Source organism: Aphelocoma coerulescens, chromosome 3, assembly GCF_041296385.1.
Source record: "Aphelocoma coerulescens isolate FSJ_1873_10779 chromosome 3, UR_Acoe_1.0, whole genome shotgun sequence".
NCBI classification, from domain to species: domain Eukaryota; kingdom Metazoa; phylum Chordata; class Aves; order Passeriformes; family Corvidae; genus Aphelocoma; species Aphelocoma coerulescens.
Window position 1 is genome coordinate 110393101 of NC_091016.1, and position 24224 is coordinate 110417324.

The 24224-nt window shown below is 45.3% G+C and overlaps 1 protein-coding gene across 3 annotated transcripts in view; it reads left to right on the plus strand.

The window, feature by feature from the left end:
- Positions 1 to 24224, plus strand: part of GRHL1 (grainyhead like transcription factor 1) — a 47200-nt gene that overhangs the window by 15767 nt on the left and 7209 nt on the right. For all 3 annotated transcript variants that reach the window (XM_069011582.1, XM_069011581.1, XM_069011580.1), the window contains 8 exons: positions 150 to 306; positions 782 to 893; positions 1861 to 1955; positions 14389 to 14547; positions 20036 to 20123; positions 22361 to 22500; positions 23390 to 23427; positions 23527 to 23615. In XM_069011582.1, the coding sequence (XP_068867683.1) occupies positions 150 to 306; positions 782 to 893; positions 1861 to 1955; positions 14389 to 14547; positions 20036 to 20123; positions 22361 to 22500; positions 23390 to 23427; positions 23527 to 23615 (878 nt within the window). The remainder of the gene's footprint in view (positions 1 to 149; positions 307 to 781; positions 894 to 1860; positions 1956 to 14388; positions 14548 to 20035; positions 20124 to 22360; positions 22501 to 23389; positions 23428 to 23526; positions 23616 to 24224) is intronic.

Here is a 24224-nt window from a genome sequence, read left to right on the forward strand (position 1 = left end):
AGGGGCTCATCCTGTTTTCCAACTTCCTTGCCTGTTGATTCCTTAATGAGTCAACTAACGACTTTGGAATTTCTCCAAATTAAATGTGGAACATTTAATCAGCTTTCCAGGAAAATGCCTTAGCAATCACTACCCTCTTCACTCTATAGGAATAACTTTGAATACACTTTGGAAGCCTCCAAGTCCCTCCGACAGAAGCCTGGGGACAGCACAATGACTTACCTGAATAAAGGTCAATTTTACCCAATCACGCTGAAGGAAGTCAGCAGCAGTGAAGGAATCCATCACCCCATCAGTAAAGTCCGAGTGAGTGGCAGCACTTGGGTGTCTTGGGAGGAGGGTGTGTACAATGGTAACCTTAAACTCTCCCAAAATGCAGTAATCTAGACCAGAGCATCAGCACAAAGGCCAGCTTACCCGCGCTCTTACGTCAGTGTTCGTTCCTTTGCTGTCCACCTACTTCCAGACCAACCCATCCTGGCTCAGACTGTTAAGAAGTGGTGTCAGCACTTGTGTAAAGATGATGCAACACCTGGAATGAGATCCTTGAATTCTAGTTAGGAGAGGAGTTCTGCTCATCTCTGTTTATGACCCAGAAAGTGCTATTGTCTGCCTTCCTGTTTGGCAGCGGTGTGCCGGTACACTGTAGTGCCTCAAGTAGAAAAGCCTAAAGCTCCAAAACAAATGTATTCTCTGGCCTTTTCTCTTTTTCTCTTTCACCTTTTTGTTGGTTTTGTTGTTTGTTTTTTTTTTTTCCTAGTCTTTTCCTCTCTCCTTTCAGAGTGTCATTATGGTTGTGTTTGCTGAAGACAAAACAAGGGAAGATCAGCTCAGGCACTGGAAATATTGGCACTCAAGACAGCACACAGCCAAACAAAGATGCATTGATATAGGTAAAGAACACTCTCATTGCTGATGTCAAACTTCAGACCTAATTCCTTGGCAAGGTTTGGTTTTCTCCTAAAGCTTTGTTATTTTAAGGAACTTCTGGATCACTCTCTGTTATCCACAGCTTTGCTGAAAGCCCAGAGACAGTTTGTGATTGCTTGGAACTAATGCTATAGTTTTTAGGACACCTTAAAGAGGCTGATTTTTTTGGAGGATTTTGATTGGTGGGGTTTAGGGTTTTGTATTGGGAGATCAACAGCCCCCTCCAAACAACAGGGGTTTTTTTAATATCCTGGTGCTTGTAGCTAAATCACAGCTTGTAGTCCCAGTGGCTGTCCTAAATATTGTGTTTCTTCAAAGGACAAGATCCTCGTAGAAATACTTCAAGACTAATGATCCACCTTCCCACAGCTTTGCTCACAACTGGTCTTTGGTACATGTGAAAAAAAGAAAACACTGCAAATTTCCACTTGCCTCCAGACAAGGCTGAGGCTGGCTGGGTTCCAGCCCTCTCTGGCTGAAGGCTGGGTTGTACTCCTCGTCCCTTCCTTCTGTGAATCAAAGCAGGGATTAATCACCTGGCACTTAAAGCAGACGCGCATGCAAATCTTTGTTTGTTATTGAAGGAGTTTTATTGAGAGCTTATGTCCTTGCCATGCAGGGTAGAGTTTCCCGCACATAGCAGGTTAAGGCACAGAACACCTGATATTTAGGATGTCTGCCTTTTTCACTGGAGTTTCTAGTTTAAAATTTTTGCAAGTCCCATTTTGCTCCTTCGTCCTGTTTGTTGAGGATTTTTTTTTTGTGTGAGAACCATTTCTAGCCTCTTTAATGATCTGTTCCTAAGTACAGTTCAGCTTTTTTTGCCCTCAAGGGGCTGCTGAAGAGTTACAGTTTCTGGCTGCTTCATGTGATTAAGGACTCAGGTGATATCTCCTCTTCGTCTCCCTCATGAATCCTTCTTTCTAACAGCTGACTACAAGGAGAGCTTCAACACCATCAGTAACATTGAGGAGATTGCATACAACGCCATATCCTTCACCTGGGACATCAATGAGGAAGCGAAGGTATGTGACCACGATTGTATTTCCTGTCCTTTTAGCAGATTCAGGGGCTGGGGGAAGGGAAGGGTGTGTGGCCTACCTGGTGATTAGCATGTAACAAGTTTGTTTACACTCTTACATTAGGCAAAACCTTCTGGCTATTTCTTAAGAGGGTTTGCATGTGCAACTGGGAGAGCTTTGCAACTGCTTTAGGGTTCTTGGCAGAAGCGCCTGCCTGAGAGACAAATACTAGCAGGAGGAAGCACTGAGCGTTTCCCGAGCAGATGGAGTGGCGCGGGAGGTGTGATGGAGCAGAGTTGGGCTTGGCACTCTGCGCAGCCTCCCTGAGGATCCCTGCGGGAGGCAGGGGGCAGCTGCTGGGGAGTTGAGGCTCTTGCAATGGGCTTGTCTTCCACCGAAGAGGGAACAGCTGCTGCCTCTGAGCTCCCAAAGCATGTGTTGCTTAAACCGCAGATCCCAACACCCAGTGACCTATTTCAAACTAGAGCAGCCTCCTGGTGAACTCTGTGTTGATCTTTGCTCAGAACTGTGGGCACTTTGGTAGGTGTGTAAGTACAGGCAGCTTCGCTAGCTAGTAGCTAACTGCAGCAGATTGAGCCACTCTGGCTTCTGGAAAAGGCTTGGGCATCTTCTGCGTTCACAAAAAGCAGGTCAGAGCATGGAACCAACTCAGTTCTAAAGGCATTTCTGACTGGTTTGTTGCCGGAGTCAAAGTGAAGGATTTTTGTTTGGAGAGTTTCATTACTGTCTGGGTTTTCTTTAAAAATTGGGAATGGTGTCCTTCTGTTTTTGGAGACTGCCTGTCCCCTTGCTAGTACTAGTAACTGGTATCAACAAGCAGTACCAGTAGTGACCAGCATCGTGGGGAAAAGTACTGATGGCTGCAGAGTGCCATGTCTGGGGAGAACTTGGCTTGGGGGGACATGGGGAACTCTCAGCAAAGAACACAGGTCCTTCTTTGGAGCTGTGCATGCCATGCTTTGCAGGAGGAGCAAGGGCTGGTGTCACTGCACGGAGCTTGCTGTCACCACAAACTGTGCTCTGTCCTGTACAAGGGCTGTGGAGAAAATGTTGTATGGGGACTGCTGTTAGATTTCAGCTCTGTGGGAGACGTTTGGGATGCTTGGTAGACAGCAGTGAGGAGCTGTGTGTATGCTGCTGCTGAAAGTGCTGCTTTGCAGCGTGTGGGACACTACTTGTGAGGCTGGTGTTGGGTGCCAGGATTCCTTTTTCACCAGATTGACTTCAGTCAGGTTGAGAGTGCTGGCAGGGAGGGCCTTACCTGCTGGAGGATGCTAAAAAGCTGACTTGATTTCTTAAACATGAAGCACTTCACTATGTGAACAAACAGATGATGCTTCAGAAGAGCTGTCAGAAGGAGTCAGTAAGTATTATCCTGCTGCCATAGTGAGTCAAACATTTAACAAACCCAGGAAGTTGGTGTCCACGAGGTATGCAAAGGCTTAGGATTTGCACACGGAGTGGATCATGCAGACAGAACAATGCAAGTCCTCAAGGAGCTGGAAGCACTTTCTGCAGCTGCGTCTCTGCTGGCTGAGCCACTCTGCAGCAGCAGGGATGGGCCACTAACCCAGGAGCAGGGCTCACAGCTGGTGCTGAGAACTTTGTGGCTGCCCCAAGGAAAGCCATCCCTTCCTACCAGGTGGCTGTTGCTGGATTACTCTACAGATCCCTGAATGAGTAGTTTCAGTCTATTGCCAGAAATTCAGAAATTTCCAGTAGCATCTTGAAAAGATCTGAGGACCCTCATGATGACAGTTCATCTCGGGGCTGAACTTTATGGGATGAAGTGATGTAGGGAGGTGTAAGAAAGACTGGTTTTGTAGCTACAGAGGCAAATTTGCTTCCAGATTCACAATCTTACTGTGTGAGATCCAAATAGTGTGAGTCCTGGTTTGTGTGAACTTTCAGAGTGGACTATTGATACCAAATGTGCAAGCCTTGACTCCTGGGATCAGAATCATATTAAGACAAAAATACTCTCAACTTCAGTACTTAAAAAAATGGCATTTTTAGCAAATGCTCTGTGTGTTTGTCTGTTTAACTTCAATTTTTCCCTGAGTAGATGTGTTTTGTCAAGGACTGAATTTCTCACCAGTAGAAATTCAGCAGTTCTTTCTCAACTTCTGTGATCTTATCAGGAGATGTCTGAGCCAATTTCAACAATTTTTATTGCATGGTTCATTTACCTTGTATGCTCTTGCTCTTTCTTTTTCCTTCCCTTCCTGCCCCCCCACCCCCCGATAGCAGTCTTAAAGTATATGAAGAGAGCAGGGCATAGATAGAGCTGAGTTTCTGATGTTACAGAAATTCCTTCACAGTAATAAATACAGTGTTTAATATTTAATAACAGCAGAAGTGCTGCACGGACAGTATGTTTAACCAGCTAGCAAACCTTGATTATTAGAAATTTGCTTCCTGAGCCCTGGAGTTACCTGGATCAGAGCCAGGTGATTCTCCTGGGCTTGCTGTTTCTCCCTCTTGCTTTTGCTTCCAGTTCACTGTGGAAATGGTTTATCATGTGCAGCCATGTCAAATGGGAGGTCATGAGGCTCTGTGTCTGGGATTTCTGATGTAGTTACTCATTTGGGCACGCAGGGTGTGTGTCAGATTGAAGGCAGAAATAGCATATTATCACAAGGAGTTGCCCCTAGCAGCTCTGGGACCAGGTGCTTGCCTTCTTGGGGGGATGTACAGGAATATTGCACCTCTGCCACTGTGTCTGTTCAGGAGGGTGTCACCTACCTGACAGAGCACTTTGCCAGTGCCCTTGGGCCACTAGGGTGGTTTAGTAAACTGCACCTTTCTGGTGAAGATATGTTCTTTTCATACAATACAAGTCATGTGCTCCTACTGTTGCAAGAAAAAATGTGTGGATTTTGCAGCTGTGGATTTGTGGAATCCACAATGGATGTTTGAGATGCCCTCAGTAAAAAGTATTTCCTATTTCCCAGTTGCGCTGTGCTGGGAGAGCCAAGAGCAAGGCTAGGGCTCTGGTCACTGGACACATCGAACAAGCCTGGCTCTGCACGGCTGCAGTTGTCCCACAACTGCCTGCGTTGGTGTGCTGCTCATGAGCCCTTGGGTGTAGAAACCAGGAGTATTTCATGCATGACAGACACTTCCCACTCTGGGACCAGACTGTATCCACGGATTTCAGAGCAAATGTGCTCCTCTCTGGCAGCTCCCCTCTGCCCTCTTCTGTTGTTTTGGGACATCACAGGAGCTGCTGGAAGCAGCTGCTTCATAGCAGAGGCTGGTTTAAGTATTCTCTGATCTTTGCAAGTGTGTGTTCAAACTGGAAAAGGGCCCAGGATCCAAAGCCTTCTTGCTCTGAGACAGTGAAGGGAGCTGAGGGTGGGGAGGAGGGCCAGGCTTCGAAAGAGGCAAGCTGCCCTGAAGCGGTGCTGTTGAGATTTGAAGGAGAGTGAGGTCAGGGTTAAAAAGATTGTCAGGAGACACTGCAGAGTAGGGAAGCAGTGATTCAGGTGGGTTTTCAGGTGTCTGTATTTAGAGGTGAGGTCTGATCCCATCACCTGACAGAGCAGGGGAGGGGAATAATTGGATGAGGAGACAATCATGCTTTGTGAGAAGAAAAGGGAAGAGGATGAACTGGAAAATTAGTTGATGAACTGGTGAGTTGTTGAATGGGATGTTTAAGAAAGCCAGTGTAGCTATTCAGTCAGCATCCTGCTTGAGTGGAAGCGTGATCCAATGAGTCTGACAAGATGTATAGCTGATACTCACTTTCATGCAACAGGTAATGCTGGAGTTACCCTGAGGCTTGTGGAGACTTCAAACAGTTTCCCACCCCATGCTGGATGTCTGCCGTGTTGGGCAGACAGTCGAGGTGGGGTTCTTCTCCTGCAAAGAAGCTTTTAGATGTCTGAGCACAAGCTCGTCATCTTTCGCGTCTATGGCTTCATTAGGGACAGGGTGTCTAGAGCTGGGATGCAGCTTTCTCTGGAGTTGTCTGCTCCTTCTTGTTGACTGAGCAGGCTTGGCTGTCTTTGAGGTGTGGGGATGTTAGAAGTAGGGAATAGGAATCCTTACAGCCCTTTTTGTGTCTTTGTCCTCCATATCTCAGTCAGGAGAAGTGTTTGTATGTTCAGGTCATGAGTTTTTGAGGCTGGGAGCCATCTCTTCCCAGGTCTGTACAACATGCCAGGCTCTCCTTTTCTTGGTTGGTACCCATCAGGGGTCTTTTAATGAAAATTGCTGCTATATGTGTGGTTAAATGCACATTTCATACTGCTCTTCATAATGTTGGCTGTTGTCCTGTTATCTCTGCTGTGTTACCCGTTGGGCTGTGAAGCAAATTCTATCCCATAAGTCTGGCCTGGGGACATGGCCTGCTCTCAGGTCAGTGGCACTTGAACAATCTGGACAGATTGGTTTCCCCAGGGTTAACTGGCTTTGCCTGGATCCTGCTTTGCTCAAATCCTGTCTGAGCTCTTGCCCTGTGGAGCAGGAGTGTTGGGGCCTCTTGTCTGAACAGGGAGAGTTGTTGTCTGCACAGTGACTGCAAGAGCCTCCCTGCCCATTTCTGTAGCTCTAACAGGGCAAGGATCTGTGCTTCCCAGTGGGTCCCTTCTGAAAAGTTGCATTGCTTCCAGCAGCTCCCAGAGAAGGGCCCCTATGGAGGTCTTTGGTCTGGCTTTCTTTAGGCTGGGTAATGGGACTGTAGCCAAAAATGATGTCACTGCACGTTAAGGGTTCTATTGTCCTCCTACTCCTTCCTTTCCTCCAAAAAAAAAAGAGAAGTATTGTAAGCCAGATGCTCTGTGTGAAAAGACCCTTTCTACTAAAATGGAATACATGGTGAATGTAACAGGCATTTTGAGCTAGAGAATATCATGACAGAGCTTTTTCCTGCCTTTTCACCAAAGGGAAGATGATGTGGTATCTCTTAAGTGATGCCCTGAATGACGGAGCAATTAAACATTGCTTTTTTTCTTACTTTTACTTTTTGTCCAGGAAGAGTGGAATGGTCCTATATTACGGTAATTTGCGTTTAATTTGGGATAGCCTTTCAAAATAGAACCTTACGCAGTGAGGGTGGTCGTCTTGGCAGATCCTCCCACATGTTGGCTGGATTATTTTCTTTGGAGGAGTTCAGTTTTTGGAGAGGGTGGATCTCTTGCTACTGCTTGAAGTGAGGCTGGGCGGTACACTACTGATTTATTTTAAGAGTTTATTCTAGCATAATCCTCCCTTGGTGTTCACTCCAGGAAGAATTTCAACTTTTTTGATTGATGAATATTGCATACATTTATATGGATGCCATTGTAATGAAGCAGCAGTCATATGCCTCATTAAAGAAGGTGTTGCCACCTTCAGCAGCATTGAGTAGGTACAGGTTTGGCTAGTTGGAAATGAAACTATGAAATGTGATGAGTCAAACATACTTAAAGGAAAGAGATTGGTGTGAAGCCAAGGCTGCAGACCACAAATACTTTGAGGCACAAGTACACACAGCCTTTGGAGCAGTGACATAGGAAAGTCATAGCAAGTACTGCTTACCTGCCTCTTAACACTGACCTCTCCCTGCTCTGTCCTGGGTTTTCTGAAAAACAAGCATCTGCTGCCCTTGATTTTAAGCATTGCCCACTAGAAGCAAGTTTTCAACTCAGTATTTTTTCTGAACTTGGTGTCCCAAGCCTCTGCCATTGTCTGGTCTTCCAAGCACGAGCTCACAGGGTGTTTCCTAAACCTGAAAGAAAAATCTCTTGACATTAGCTTTTCTACAGAGAAAAGTAGGAGGGTTTTGTTTTTTTTCTTTTCCCTTTTCTCTGTTCCTTTTTTACCTGATGGCAACTCCGTCTTTTGTGCCTTTGCAGACTTAATTCTCTGTTTTGTGTTGTTTTGTCAGGTTTTGTGTTTTGTCATTGTTTTTGGAGACTTGTGGTGTTCTTGTTGATGTCGGGGGGTATATTGGGGGTTTTTTTTGGTGGGGTTTGTTTGTTTGGGTTTTTTTCAACATATTGTCACTGTTCTTGCTAAACTGCTGTTTTTACTTTCTTTCCAACCTATCTAACAAAACCTGGCCCAGCAGCTTTATCTTATCAAAGTGTGGGGTGGGAGGAAGCATCAGTACAACTGGGAACCATTATCCGCAGGTTTCCCACATGTTGAGAGCAGAGACATTCCTATATTTCCTTGCCTCAGAACAGGTTGGAATAGCAATCAGCATTGCTCTTGGTGAGAAAGAATATGTATTTTCCTTTCATTACCATTCCTTTTTGGTTTGTTGATGCAGTAAACTTGCTAGGAGGATGTTCTTTATCTGGAGGTGGATCGTATTTCCCACTTGTCATTCCTTGACGTGGTGTGGGACCCATGATGGCTTCTGTGTCAGTCACCCAAATTGGGATGGTAGGTTTGAATGCAAACTAATTCCCCTGGGCTGCTAGCAGGATGGTGCTGGGTCTGCCTGAGTGGAGTTGGAGCGGATGCAGCCCTATCACCCATCTGCCAGACAAGCCTTTTTTGGAGCATCCGACCCCAAAGGCAGGAGGCAGCTGAGAGAGCCCACAGGTGCATGAATTGCCCAATTTTTTTATCGCTTTCCTGGCTCACTTTCTGCTGATGCAAAACCTGTGGTGCATGTGGGAGGTGAAGAAACGAATGTGAGAGCAGTGAGATTAGCCACCTCTCAGGTGATCTTACCAAAGTGTGGGTTTGGTTTTTTTTTTTCTTTTAAACACAGAAGAGTCTTCCCAGCACTGCTTTCTTAGGACATGCCTTCACGGATGTGTGCAGGCAGACCTGTGCTTGCCCTGCCTGCACTCCAAGCTGCCTGGCTCTCACCCAGAGCCAATCCTGGAAGCCACATAGCTACATTGGCACAAGGTAGTGCCCAGCCTGACAGCTCTGCCTCTCGAAAGGGCTTGGAACTCTGCTGGTGTACTTCATAAGGCTTTTGGACTGGAGATGTTTTGCATCCAGCCAGCTTGCAGCATAGGTGAAACATATGGGGACAAATTGTTAGAAAAGACTCATTTTTTGTTTCTCTTCGATGTTTGTATTTGTCCAAGCCTTTAAAGAAACCTTATGATTTCAGCTATCAGCATTGAAATTGCAAACTTTGAGCTTCTGGTTAATTTTTCATTACAGGAGGGCAAGATACTGTCTTTGTATCAGGAAAATGGTCTCTAGACCCACTGGAATCCCTTTGCCTACTGTATGTTGGGCATAACATTGGAACTATTTAGCCAAGGTCAAGAAAAGTAGTATCCATCTGCATTCCCTGGAAAGAAGTTCATTGCAGTTTAACCTGTGTCTGGTTGTTGTGCTGTAGGCTCCAAACTCTGTATTCTGTACAAACGCAGTAATCCAACATCAAAAACATCCTGACAATTTTTTAAGTTGAGTATAACATAGACTGAATATAACACAGCCTGGAACTTCTCCTGTGAAGACAGGCTGAAGAGTTGGGGCTGTACAGCCTGGAGAAGAGATGGCTCTGAAGAGACCTTAGAACACCTTCCAGTACCTAAAGGAGCCCTAAAAGAAAGCTGGAGTGGGACATTTTCAAGGGCTTATAATGATATAGAACAAGGGTGAATGGCTTCAAACTGACAGATTTCGATTAGGTATTAGGAGGAAATTCTTCACTGTGAGGGTGCTGAGGCAGTGTAAGAGGCTGCCCAGAGAAGCTGTAGATGCCTCATCCCTGGAAGTGTTTAAAGCCAGGTTGGATGGGATTTTGAGCCTTCTGGTCTCGTGGAATGTGTCCATGCCCATAATGGGGGGGGGGGGGGGGAGGGGGAGGCAGATTAGATATCTTTAAGGTCCCTTCCAACCCAAACTATTCCATGGTTAAAATGAGAGGCTTTTGCCTCCTAGTGTGAGAAAAGAGCTGAAGTTTTTATCAGAATTCTCAATATAGAATGAAATATCCAATGAACTTGGATTGTTGAGTAAGGTCTTAATCCTTCGGGCACAGAAATATAAAGGAGCATAAATAGGAGGAGATAATACCATTTACCTGCCTTCTCTTGAAATGAAATAAATATGGAGCAAGGTGATCAGCCTGGAAAAGTCCACGTCTGCCTGTGTAGGGCCTTATCCAGAAGGATATACAAGATAGCCCGATAGTGTTACCCATGCCTGTGTTTGCTGTGGCCGGTCAGAGTTCATGGTGTGCTAACATGAGTTGCTCCCCGTTTCTTGTGGCAGCCCTGGGTGCCATGGGTAAGTACCTACACTGCTCCTTTCCAACTGGGCTTTGCACTAGGGCAGATGAGCCTGCACAAGGTGACATTTCATATAAAGCTGCTGCATATGTAGCCTTTGGACTCATCAGAATTGCCAGTGCTTTTGTGTGACAAAAGAGTACAGCGTCCAAGATAAACTGAGGAGAAGAGATCTGGGTATGCAAGCCTTCATTTAAAAAAGGCATCTTTCATCTTGCTGACAGAGAGGTTCCTGCAGCACTTTGATTGCCCTTTAATTATGTCTGTTTTTCCTGGTTTGTTTGAAAGGCAGATCTTGTTAGAAAAAGGTGCTGTGTGGAAAGAACTTGGCTGTCTCTGCTGCCCTTCCTTGAGGGCACATGGCAGAGCTGTCGGATTAATTTTTTTTTCTGTGTTATTAAAATGGAAGATTGTTTCTCGTGGATTTGAATGTAGGCACGATGTGTTCCTCCCACCTTAGGTGAGGAGGGGCATGAGGGGTTGGATGGTTAAAGCAGACTGAGAAGTCATGAGGTCTGACTTCTTCCCACGCTAACTTCCAGCAGGATCCCAGAGGAGGTGCTTTAATCCTTCTACCTTCAGTCTTTTGTTGTGTGCAGCTGGGCTGCCCCAGAAGGCTGTAAGAAACCCAGCATGGCGTTGGGGAAAGGAGGCTCTAGAGTGCTGGGGTGAATGCCAAGTGTAGGGGTTAGCAGTTTGTAGCAGCTCACAGTTTTCATGCTGTTTGATTTTGTCTGAGATGCCACTATTGTGGAGCCATTTGCCTTGATGAGTATCTTAGCTTTTGTTAACAAGAGTTAGAAAAAGCATGGAAAAAATCAACAGGAAAAAAAAGGGAAAATAAAGCCTGCCTTTGGTTAGAGAGAAAAGCCTAGATATATGATAGCCTAGATACATATGTAGTCAAATAACCTGGACGTATGTAGTCAAATATAGACTAAAGGCTCAACTGCCAAACAAGCAAAATAACTTGAGAACAGGTTTCTAATCCCTTTAGAAATCTCTGTTTTAAAGAAAATCTCCGTAACTTTTGAGGGCTTGGCTCACGTTTGTAAGTGCCCAGGCTTGACAGTGCTCTATTTTTAAGTGCTGTCTTCATGTTGAATCTTGGGAGGTGAGATGAAAATGTTTTTTTTAAAAGTAACAACAAATCTTAATATAGCTGAGAATGCGGAACTGCCCTTAGAAAAATAGGTTGGACACATGAAAAGGAATCTTGCTCAGCAGGCTAAAGACGCAGAGCAACTTCTGTGGTTCGTTTTTCTTTCTTCTGGCAATTTTGGGGTGGGGATGTAGCTGACACAGTCACTTGGCCTTACATTTCATTTCTAATGTAAGTCAGATATTCCTGTACATAAAGAACCTGGCTGAAACTGTTTTAGCCCAAACTGGAAAAGCTGTTTGTTAAATTCTGGTTTGTGAAACTTGAGGCAACCTGAAGTTGCTCAAAAATAGGAGTTACAGGATGGGTAGGGAGAAGTAGATCTCTTTTTGAACTGAAATGGTTTAGTGAAAGCAGGAGAAGACAGGCTGGCTCTCTGTTGCTTCAGAGATGTGATTAGGTTTTAGTTGTCATCTGCCTAGAGTCCTGAAGATTTAAATGGCATGAAAATGAAGTCAGCTGCTTAAAGCCAAAGCTAATCAAATGAGGAGACTCTAAAGTAGGGGGATAATCTTTGTCATCTGACAGGCAATGCTAAATTCCCATGGGATACCTGTGCAGCTCTGCTGTAGTAACATGTGTCTGTTGTGCTGAGACCAGCTCTTCTACCTTCCGCCCTGTGGGCTTTGTGTGGCTGGTAAGCCATAAAAGCTGAAAACATTGACCTGAAGTCTCAGAAGAGAAGTGACACCATGTGCTAGAGAACTGGTGACTGATGCTGCACATTGAATCTTCTGGTGTCCAGTGGGGTGAAACTCATTTGAGGGATTTCACAGAAATTTTGAGGTGGCGGTAGACCTGCTGAGGTGGCTGCTTGGGCATATTTTTCTTAAGGAATGCAGTCTTTTTTTCATTCAGAAATGAGTTGTGTGAATATCCAGTGTAGGTAAATTTCAAATTAAAATTTAAACTGTAAAAATATGCAAACAGCAGAGTTGAGGGTCTTTTAAAAAACAAAACCCCTGCTCAGGGAACGCAATTATTCAGGCTGTGCCTACATCTGATTACCAAGCTCCCAAGCTGGTGAGAGCAGCTCTTCAAACTCCTTGAAGCTTTCCCCCGGGGTGTGCCAGCACTGCAGGCAAAATGCCCTTGTAAAGCCAAAGGTAGCGAAAAGGGAAGCAGGGTGGATAAAAGCAGGCAAAGCTATCCTTTGGGTTAGTCTGGGGAAGACTGCGAACAGCTTATTTTAAAATAATTTTCCTGACTGTGACTTGACATGTATTTAATGCTTTCAGAGGAAGTTGTTGTTGTGGAACAACACAGGTTTGGGATGCTGGGACACAGGCTGGAGGGTGAGCAGACATTGAACACCAGCACACCTTGCGCCCTGCGTGTGTTCCTGGCCTGAGGCCCCGCAGAGGCAGCAGCGCAGGTCGGGGGCTGGGGCTCTGCTGATGTGCTGTGCTGGCCTGGGTTGGGTGGTGTTTCACATGTTCCATGTCCCTTGGCACAGCAGGACTTGCTGGGGACATTGGAATCTCTGGGATGGTGTGTGCACACGAGGGAATGGGGCTGTTCGCCGAGCTACTGCGCTGCCCTCCCGGGGCACAGGGGCTGCAGGAAGCTGCATGTGAACCTTCAATATTCAGACAAGTTATTACAGGAGGAATCCCTCACCTGCACTGTTCTTCCTCCCTGCCCCGACTTTTTATACAGCTGTGTTATGCATGGCTGGGAACAAACAGTGGTTATAAACTATCACCAGATCAGGGTTTTACATTTCCATTTCCCATCGTTGTTAAAACGGGTGAAGGATGCTGCAGAACCTGTGTGAAGAGGACCTCGAGCGCTTAGCAAAGCCAAAGCCTGTAACCTTTCTTTAGTCTGTGTGAGCCCCTGCAGCTCCGGGAGGTGGCACCAGCTCACTGCTGAGACTCGAGTGGTGCTGCTGGAAGCACCGCAGTAAGTGAGCGATCGGGTCCTGGGACGGTCCTCCTGCAAAATCGCTGCGAAGGTGCTTCTGGCTCCCAAGGCTTTGATTATTTTTTTAAGCAGTGAGTTCCCAGCCTTTATTCTTCAGGCAGAGAGGAGAGGAGCTGTTGCAGGTCTTGGTGGCTCGTAAATTCCTTGTAATTAATCCTTACAGCTTCTGGGATGTGCCAGTAGTGGGCATTGTGTCTGTAGAAAAGCCTAGCACACTGCAAGCCCATTATCTAGATACAAAGTACTCTGGTCTATCTGCTCATATCCACTTAAGGACAGTTTTTCTTTCTGTTAAACAGCATTGGACTTGTTCTCTGGTTGTCTGTAATTTGTGGTTTTGAGAGGGTTTTTTTGTTGTTTTTTTCAGGCAGTTATGGAAATGAAATTAGATATGTTCAGAAATGCAATTAATTTTCCCTGTAATTAATTTTTTATAAGAATAATGGAAATGTTTCTCTTACCCTTACCATCTGAGTGTTAACAGGATATTGCAGGTCTTCCTAAGGAATATTCACACTAGTGTTCAACTTAGTGTAAAGCCCAGAAACCTTCACTGGAATAATAGTGCTATTTCTGTGTTTATAGATTACATGTTGCCTGATAATTTTTTAAAAGCTTTTAATAACCTTAAGAAAAAAACAACCAAAAAAACCTCAACCAAGTAGTTTCAAGCATAAGCTGTGCTCATGTAAAACTCATGGAAAGATTTGTTTTAACATGCCCGAAGTAACATGAATTTTTGGAAACACGGTTGTGTTCTTACCAAGATGATAATAAACACTGAGCAGTGAGGATTGAGTGTAGGACCATTCCTTTTGCTAAAAGTTTGATGGTGACATTTGAGAGTTCTTGGGTGGAAAAAAGGGTGGAGTCTTACTAAAGTTTGGAGAGTTTGTTGAAATCTATTTTGGACAAAGTGGCTTTGTCCCCTCTAATGGCTTATATAAAGATGTAAGAATGTTATATTGCTTCTTGGGGATTTTACCTGATGTCTCAGAAGAAACAAGGTGCTGCTTGTAGTGGCAAGGGCCAGCATTTGGGCCTTAGCACTCCCTGAGTATCACTTGCTCAGTGGTCAGCCAGGATTCTGTGTGTCCCTACTGACAGCTGCTGCTTTCCTCTTCTGCAGGTTTTCATTTCTGTGAACTGCCTCAGCACAGATTTTTCCTCTCAGAAGGGAGTTAAAGGCCTGCCCCTCAATCTTCAGATTGACACTTACAGCTACAATAACAGGAGTAACAAACCTGTCCACAGAGCCTACTGCCAAATTAAAGTCTTCTGCGACAAGGTAAGGTTGGGTCAATGTGCCAGTGACTGTTTTGGAAAGTCTGCTCCACGGCTTAGCAGGTTTTTTTGGGTTTTTTTCCCAAATTGTGTCACTTGCTATTTTGGCTCACTGAAAAGTCCTGTGTTTAGCCTTTGCAAGGAAAAAATTTCAACCCCTTCTATTTGGCTCATAGATGTAATGATGACCTCAAATAGATTTGCTGCTCTCAAAATGCTGGAGTGCTAAGTGTTCCTAAGCATTGACTTTAGAGAAAGGTCAGTCAGTGGCAGACTGACAGTGGGAAGAGCCTTTAGCAGGAGAAATCATTGCCATTGACTGGAGCAAGTGTAGGCTTGTCTTTTTGCCCAAGCTCTGTTGTGTTGTTCCTTTTACATTTCTTCATGTGTTCATGCTGCATTTGTTATAAAAAAACCCTGAACCAGTAACTTGCAGACCTTGTGAACAAAAGATGTACCACCGTGAGATACAGCAGCAAAGAAAAAGCCTATTTACAAGCTGGATGGGTGCTGTAATTGGACTGCTCTACCTAATGCATTTAGCACACAGAATTAATGCCTTTCCCGAAGCCACTGTTCAACAGAAGCTGTGAAAGAAACAGCAGAAGCTGCGCTGAAAGCAGCTGTAAAAGTTTAACTGAGTTTGCAAAGAAAGGAAATTTCCCAGTCTTCATAACCTGTTCCTGTCTGAGCAGTCTTTTGAAAGTCCAGGGCAAGTAATGTGTAATGTTGTTTCCAGAGAGACCAAGATTGTTCTAGGCTGTGATAAATGCTTCCTGGACTTCCCCAATCCTTTTGATTTTTGTGAACCATGTTGACTTCCTATTTGCTGATACCCTGCTTGATTTGGGCCTCTCAGTCTTTGAATCCTGACTCCGTCTTCATAGGGCGGACTCTTACAGGTGATACCTCAAATGCCTGTCTGTGCAGCTGCAGGGCTGAGGCAGGTCTGTAACCCCCCTCTCCAGTCCTGTGCTGGCTTTGCCCTGGTCACACACTGTGTAGTCTTGCCTGGTGTTCCCCAGGATATCGACACAAGGATTCTTGTGCACCGTTGTTCTGTCTCCACTTACCTCCCAAAATATATGGTGCCCTCTGCACTGTGCCCCTGCTGTAGCATTCCATTAACTCACCCTGCCACATTCTGTTGTCCATCTATAGGCTTTTAAATAGGTCCCTCTGCCTTCCTGCATGCCTGGGAGAGCTGCCTGTAGCTGCTGCTGTTGTGATGCTTTCTGCAAAGAATTTACAGGGACTTAGCAAAGGCTCTCCAGAACCATCTTAAAGACTTGCCAGTAAGCCTAAGAGGCTTGGGTCTCGTGAGCTTTCTTCAGGCCTTTATTTTTCCTTCTTTTTCTCTATTCTTTTTCCTGCTTCAAGATGAGATTGAGGCAAGTGTGTCATCTGAAGTTTTTTCACCAAAGTAATCTGGGAGTCTTGTGTGCTATCAACCTGTATTCTCTGCAATACAGAGAGCACAGACTTGCTGCAGGGTAGAGGGGGATCTTTTACTCCTAAATTGTCCAGTCAACTACTGACACAATACTAAAATAACTGACAGGCTTGTGCCACTGCTAGTAAGACAAGTTGGTTAATAAAATGGCAGATGTGTAGTCAGCACATAGACTCCAATGGCTTCCTTCACGCTATGGCAGAAATTTCAGCAAATCTAGTAATACAGTAATGCCAGTGCATTTTTTATTTCCCTTTGGGATTTTGACTTACTCTCCTGCTTTATTCTTCCAGATACTTTGCAAATTGTACCTGAATTAAAAGAGGAGGGAGGAAAGGAAGGAGAAATGTAAAGCAAAATCAGAACAGGATAATAAAAAATAGGACTGAATCTTAAAGTACTTTCCTTTTACCCTTCTCTTCTTTCCAGGTTCAACTTCACTCCGTAATTATCCCCCTGCATTGCTGTAGGGAAGAGGGAGAGGGGGAATGGGGGCTGTGGTCAGTTCACCACACATCTCTGATGCTCCTTTCTCCTCAGGGGGAGGGCTCATCACACCCTTTCCAGGCTTCAGCATGGGGTCCCTCCCATGGAAGACAGTTCCCACAAACTTCTCCAACATGAATCCTTCCCACAGGCTATGTTTCTTCACAAACTGCTTCAGTGGGGGTCCTTTCCATGGGGTGCCGTCCTTCAGGAACAGGCTTCTCCAGTGTTGGTGCCCCACAGGGCCACAAGTCCTGCCAGAACCCTGCTCCAGCACAGACTTCCCACAGAATCACAGCCTCCTTTGGGTATCCACCTGCTCTGGTGTGGGGCCTTCCTCAGGCTGCGGGCGGATCTCTGCTGCACTGTGTGCCACCATGGGCTGCAGGGGCACAGCTGTGTCACCGTGGGCTGTACCACAGGCTGCAGGGGAATCTCTGCTCCAGTGCCTGGCTTTCCCCTTCTGCACTGACCTTGGAATCTGCAGAGCTTTTTCTTTTCCGTATTCTCACTTCACTTCTGACTGTTGCTGCAGAACGTTTTTTCCCTTTCTTAAGTATATAAGCCCAGAGGCACTACCCCCATTGGGTACCCAAGTGGGCCTTGGCCATCTTGAGCTGACTGGCGTTGGCTCCATTGGGCATGAGGGAGGCTGCTTCTTGGAATAAACAGCCGCTCAGAGAAGCCACGCCTGTAGCCCCTGCATGCTATCATACCATACACAACCCCATGTACTTATGGACCCTAATGCTGGCTGGTTGCTCCAGGCTCCTGTAAGAGCATTGGCATTTCAGAAAAAGCACCTATTTTCTGCCATGTATTGAATCTTGTGTAATCAGCCAGCTGCTTTTGAATGTTTATAGGACCATTGTTATACACCTGTTACAGCCCTGAATGTGTTTGTCCCCATGTGATCATTCATACCTGTAGAAGTTCTGTTACCCATATTTTCTTCATGGAGGGCCAAGTCTATGGTGTGGAGATCTGTTGGAAAAAAACCCCAAACCAACAGAAAATTATGATATTGTGGCCACCTAACACAGATGTCTCCTCTATTCCTTTGTCAAGGCTGTGCTTGCAGTGCCTAGGATATTTGGTTTTCATCCACTCTTGTGTGGTTTCAGGACCTGAGTAAAGAAGTATGGGCATAATGGTATCATCCTGTAGAATGTTATGGCACAAGCTTCCTTCAGGCTTGGCCCAGCAGTATTTGGGCTGAGCAGGGATAGGGCTGACCTGTCCCAGAGGAGGAAGACCTCTGCTTTGAATGGTACCTTAGCTGTGCATCCACATGAGGAAAATTAAATCCGGGGTTTCACAGACTACAGCTCGTGTTGCCCTCTGGGATCTGCTGTTTACTCTGGTAGCGATGGGCAGTGCTGTGGGAAGGCTTTCATGGGATGGTAGGAACAAATGAGTGAGATGCTGTTGGAAGGAAATAGTGGGTGCAAGGCTGCTGGAGCATTGATGTGAATGGGCAGCAACGTGGAGACTGTTCCTTCAGTTGCACAATTACAGAATGGTTTGGGTTGCAAAGCACCTTTAAAGGTCATCTAGTCTAGATCTCCGCCATGGTCAGGGACAACTTCCACTAGACCAGGTTACTCAAAGCCCCATCCAACCTGGCCTTGAACACTTCCAGGGATGGGGCATACACAGCTTCTCTGGTCAACCTGTTCTAGCACCTCACCACCTTCACCATAAAAAAATGTTCTCCTTATGTCCGATGTAAAACTACCCTCTTTCAGTTTGAAACCACTGCTCCCTGAGCTCTGCTGGCAGGGCAGAAAAGCATGTTATCAAGGCATAACTTACTTTTTTTTTTTTATGTGGAATTTGAGATGTATTTACCTGGGCCCCAGCAGCCTGCATCAAGTTGACTTTCAAGCAGGGAATGGGAAGGCAGAGGTTTTCTCAAAATGTGTGCTCTTGCTGAATCAGCATGCTCTCCAGAAGGAAGCAGATGTTGTTCTGTAGCACAGTGTTTGAGTAGCACAACTTTATTATTTCCACATGAAAGGTAAAAATCAGATCTGGAGCCAAATCTGATCTTTCCGTTGTCAAGCTGAGATGTTGTGACTGCTCTGGTAAGGGATAACACAGAGGAGTTCAGGTCCAGCTGTGCTGAGGTTTAGGTGGGATGTCTTCACTGTAGTGCACCATATCAGCTTTATGGGGTCAAGCAAACCTGGCAATGCCTGTGTCTTCGTGTGTAATTTTTTTCTCTTTTTTACCACAGCTGCCTGAAGCTGCTTTTTTCCTTCTCGTTGGGTGGGAGAAAAGATGATACATATTAACGTGTATCAAATATCTTGGCTAGTTTTCCTTTTTATTGCTTGTGCAGATGAGTGCAGTGCTACCAGCAGGCATAGACAGCCTGGCATCTATAGAGCGCTGATTTACTGGGAAGTAAAGAGGGCTGCTCCCCTTCTCACGTGCACCATTAGGCATGGATTCCCACCCCATGGCCACAGGAGTTTTAACACCTTATTTGCCATAGCTAATTGAGTCTTCCTCCAGCACCATACAAGGACATGGATGTGTTTTGGCAGCTTTGAAGGGGAGGGAATGAGAAATAAGGGCTTGGTGTGGCCAGATAACTGTTGCCTTTTGCCCTGCTTTGCAGGAGGGTGTTGGGAGATAGGTAGAACTTGTGTATACCAGTTTTGGTGGTCTGGTGGTAGCACCCAGGATTGAGTGTTGGGGATCTCCTGTGGGCTTATCACTTCATGCAGCTGGAAATGTAACATCCCTGGCTTAACTCACAGTCACATGTGAGATCTGGGCAGAGCTGGAGGAATGACCACTATTCCAAAGCTTCTTCCTTCCTTCTCTCTCTCCATCGTGGCTGTCTGCACCTTGCACAAAGTATGGCAGTATGGCACTGTACCCTCTACTGCTTGGTTTGGAAGGCCAGGAACGGTGCAGGCATGAACCCAGCTAGGGATCTGTGGGTTCCACCATGGCCTGGCCCTGATAACATGAGAAGAAACAGTCCCTGCTTTAAAGCAATACCCATCTGCAGCTTGAGCTCAGTGAATGCTGGTGCAACTGCTGCAGGCTCTGTGTGAAATGTGCAGGAGGTATCTTGCACTTGGTGACCCAAGTGTGGTGTGACTTCTGTAGATTTTAATGACAATTGAGTGAACTCCTAAACTGGGGGAACCTGCATATCTTTATTGTTTTAAACACTTCAACTATATTTTTATCTAATGCTTTATACAATTGTTATACAATTGTAAGATGTGGGTATCTTTTGTCATCGTATCTGCATCTGACTTGAAAGAAAAGCAAGTGTTTGCATCTTGGATATGGTTGTTGGATTTCATTAGATGATAGGACTCAAAAGTAAGCAGATCTCAGAGTTGGCACGGTGGCAAACCTGCAGCTCGGGTACTGTGGAACTGACCTCCACAAACACAGCTCTGGAAGAATTGGTGTTCCTGCCTCTGCAGCTGAAAAAAACCTCAAAAAAATAAAAATACCTCTCTTTCTCTCTCACCCCCTCCTCTCTTCTTCACTCCCCCATTCCTTTCCCTCTCTTGTCTGACAGGGAGCAGAGAGGAAGATCAGGGATGAAGAGCGAAAGCAAAGCAAAAGAAAAGGCAAGTGCACTGATCCCAGCTCTCAGTTGAATGCCTGTAAGTAGAACTTATTCCATCAGTATTCTAATACTGGATTTCATTTTGGCTAGAAATAGCTTGTGCAGTAGAACTCTCAAGTCAATTTTTATCCTGTGTGGACTAGGGCTTGTTATAAGCAGTTCCTTATGGAACAGACACTGTGTTTTGCAACACACTGGGTCATTTAGGGCTTCATTCTGTACAGTTGTTTCTGTCTGAGACAGGGTCCTGCTGTGTATCCAATCAAGTATGGGTTGTAGTAGTTGAAGTGGTGGGGTGAGGGTGGGATTTTGGGCAGTGCTGGAGCCCCTCACAATCCACGTGGCAGTGAGAACAATCTGTTCCAGGTATTTTCAGCTTGATCCTAAACTTAGGCTTTAACTTACATTAAAAATGTGTTTACAGCTCCTCAGCAAGGCCATGGCAGCCTTGGGGCTGAGCCTCTAGCCTCTCAGCCCTATGCTCACTCTTCTAGAGCAAAGTGGTCCTTAGCAAGTAATTTCAAAGTTTCTGCACATGTGAAGCATGTGGAGACCTCAGCAATGTGGTATGTAAAGGATGAAGAGTTTATTCCTGCTGAGCATCTTCCTTTAGCTGCTGCAGATGACAGATCCTGTCTTTGGATGACTGGTTATTCACCAGCAGAGCTGCTTAGTGGAAGCTGTATCTCCCCGTTCTTTGTTGGCACGGGGCAGGCACGTGCTCTCACTTGCTCTGCTCCGTGTGCTGTTACCAGCCCAACTGGTTGAGCCAGCACGCACCTCTCAGCTCGCTGGGCAGGATTTTCCTGACACAGCAGGTACAGGCTGCTGGAGCAGCTTCAGAAGATAGTGCTGAAGGGAACCTGTTTGATCAAGGGCAGTTGTGGAAAGGGCTGGGGTTTTGGGTTTTTTTTGAAGTACTTCATGAGAGGCAGTTTAGCACACTGTTTGTGTTTCACAAACGTAGTAGCCCCAGCAGCTCCCAAAAGATTACTGCGTGCAGCCCTTTGCATAATAGCTGGAAAGGGAAGACAGTTTCAGTACACATTTCCAGGATTTGATGATTTTACAAGAGCTGCTTTCCAATGTTAATTTTCTAGGCTTGGGCTTAGCCCGATGAGACCCTTATTTTCCTGGAAAGTGCGATCCTTTGCTTTTTAGCTCTTATGTGGGAAGTTTTTGATTCCTTTAAGCCATAAGCTGTTATGCTCACCTCCAGGATCGCAAATGCCACATGTACATGAACTCTTCAACAGCAGAAACAGTTGGTGGGCTTTGGTCAAAGTTATTTTTACAGGAATTGAGCGATCTTCAAAAAAATCGGTTTTGCAAGGAGATAATAGTGTATTTTCTGCTGAGGACATGAGAAATGGTTTTGTTTGAAAAACATTTGTTTTGTTTGCACTTGGTTTGACCTCAGGTGGATATGTTTCCACTTGGTAAAATAAAGTCTTCAACTGTGGTAGTTTGACATGACTACATGACTATATCTGAGGTGCAGTTTAAGGCACCTCCTGCCTCATTTTCTCCTCAGAGAGTCTTTGTGGATGAAATCTGTCCTCTTGGTGGGTTGTGTCACATCAGCTGGTGCATTGTGAGAGCCAAAGTGCTGTGTGGAAGACAGTGCTGATCCCAGGGGGATGGACTAGGGGCTATCACCCTGAGGTGACCAGGATGAACAACGAGAGGAACCAAAATGGGAAACTTGAAAGTGTGGAATCAAAATGTAACTTCAACGACTTGCACAAACCAGTATTTGTACTGTCTCTGTAGTATAGTGCTCCTGTGGTGCTGTCTCTTTGAGATAGATGCTCCCAATTGGGAACATGCAAGTTCTCCCTTTGTCTTCTTTGTACCTTCCTGATATAGGAACACCAGCAAGCTTTTGAGGGAATGGATAAGGGAAAAGGTGGGGCAGGGACTAGTGTTTGCCCTCTGTTTGGATGGCTTACTTGGTACATGGAAGACCTCGGTTCCTCTGTTGGGATGAGTGCCAGATTGTTGTCCATCCTAATTAATATTTGAACAAAATTGAGCAGCTCAGTTAGAGAGATGGAGAAAGCTTTGACTACTCTGTGAAACAAGCTGTTTCCTCAGGGCCCAGGCCCTCAGTTGAGAGGTAGACAACCAAAGTTCAAACTCCTTTACCACAGGAGCTTTTTGCTTTAACCCTGACTGCAGAGTACCCTTGTTCAGTAGCGTGTGTACCTTTTAAATGATGTAGGGCCCCATCAGGGCCTTTAGTATCCTCTGTCCCGATCTTTGTCTCCTCAGTTTCTGATGTCAAAGTGCCCATGCTTCCCTCACACAAACGTACTGACATCACTATCTTCAAGCCCTTCATGGACCTAGACACTCAGCCTGTCCTCTTCATTCCTGATGTTCACTTTGCAAACCTGCAGCGTGGGGCTCACGTGAGTAAAGCTCATGGGTGTGGGGATGAAGAGGCTCTGGCATATATTTGCAAAAGGCCTGGGATGCTGTGTGTGCATATGTACATACAGAATGTCAGACTGCAGCAGTGCTGTAATCAAATGCAGGCTGAGTCTCATGTGGGCAAGAGATGTTGCTCCAAGATACATTGGCTGGAGTTAACTGGGGATGTTTTATCATCAAGTTGTTTTCCTATCAAGTCCAGTTTCTGTGAACCTGAAAGAATTTTTCCACAGCATTTCCATTGCATGAACTGCAGGCTGGTTTTCTTTTGTAACATCCCTTGGGATCCTGGTGTGCTGTTGTGCAGCACAGGCTCCTCCAGATGCCTGCTGCAGGGTGAAAATCTATCCTGTAGAACTGGCACGTCAGCTCTGTGATCCCCTGCCAGAGCGCCCTGCCTCAGCATTCCTGGAAAGTTCCAGCTTACAAGAAACTGGAAGGGAAAAAATTAGCATGCAACCAGGTTTCAAAATCTTGAACTTTCCTGTGCTGAGAGTTCTGCCATGCTCTCACAGCATCTAAACTTTACTTTCTAAGAGCATTGTCTGAGCTCCTGACAGGGATGGAGAATTAACTTGTATTCCCTAAGGCCGATAGTCCTGCATGTTTTCCTACAAAAGCCCTAGTGCTGAGTTTTGTCAGAAGACTCTACACCAGTCCAGGTAGAAAGATGGTTAGCTCCTCTTTGTTCCTGTCTCTCATTTGAGATCCTTTAATATTTTTTATGAAAAAAGGTAAAGAAGATGCTTACTGGCTTTTGGAAGATTGAGTCAAAGTGTCATGTGATTCAGCATCAAAAGATTATAAGAGAAAATGAATTCTAGTTCTGGATGAAATAGTCACAAAATCTCCCCTTTGTTTTTAAAGGTCCTTCCTGTTGCTTCAGAAGAACTAGAGGGTGAAAGGTAAGACCTGCCCTTCAACCTTCTGATACCTTGCCCTCAGACAGAGGGATAAGTCCCTGTAATTGTACCACTGCTGACTTTTTGCCCTGTCAATGACAGCTCCAACCTGAAGAGAGGAGCTTATATTGGTGAAGAGGACTTTATTGCTACTCCAAATAAGATGTCCAGAATAGAAGAGCCAAAAAGAGGTATTTTCTTCTTTCAGAGACTGAATGTTTGGAGTATTTGTCCATCATGATAGAGAAATGCATTAATGAATTTTTTAATTCATATTGATGTATACTTAAGCTTGATTTTTCTGGCTTTGAGTATGACAGTTCATGTATCAGGATGTGGTTCAGCTGTGCAAATCTTGTATGTTGTGAGAATTTCTGGGGATTTCTACCAACTCAGACAGTAATTGGCTCTGAACCTATAAGGAAAGAGAGTCAAGAGGAGGTGAGCAGCTTACCAGTATTCCTAATGGACTGGGAGAGAGAATTCATCATGTAATCTGCTACAAATGCTCTGGAAATCTCCTCCAGGACTTCAAGCAATGAACACCAGAACTGGTTCTGGATATAACACTGCTGTTGCATTTTTCATGGTGCCAGGAAATGGGATGTTCACCTCTGAAAGCTAAGATAAGAGAATATTCTGCTAATTTTTAACTGAGTTTCAGTCTTCACAATTTAATGTTGCTGTGGTGTTGTGGATGGAGGTGAGAGGTCCCTTTGGGGTGTTGGAGGTGGTGTGCCTGCTTGATGACAGGTGTGTGGAATGACCACAACAAAGTATTAAACCTGTGAAGCAGAAAA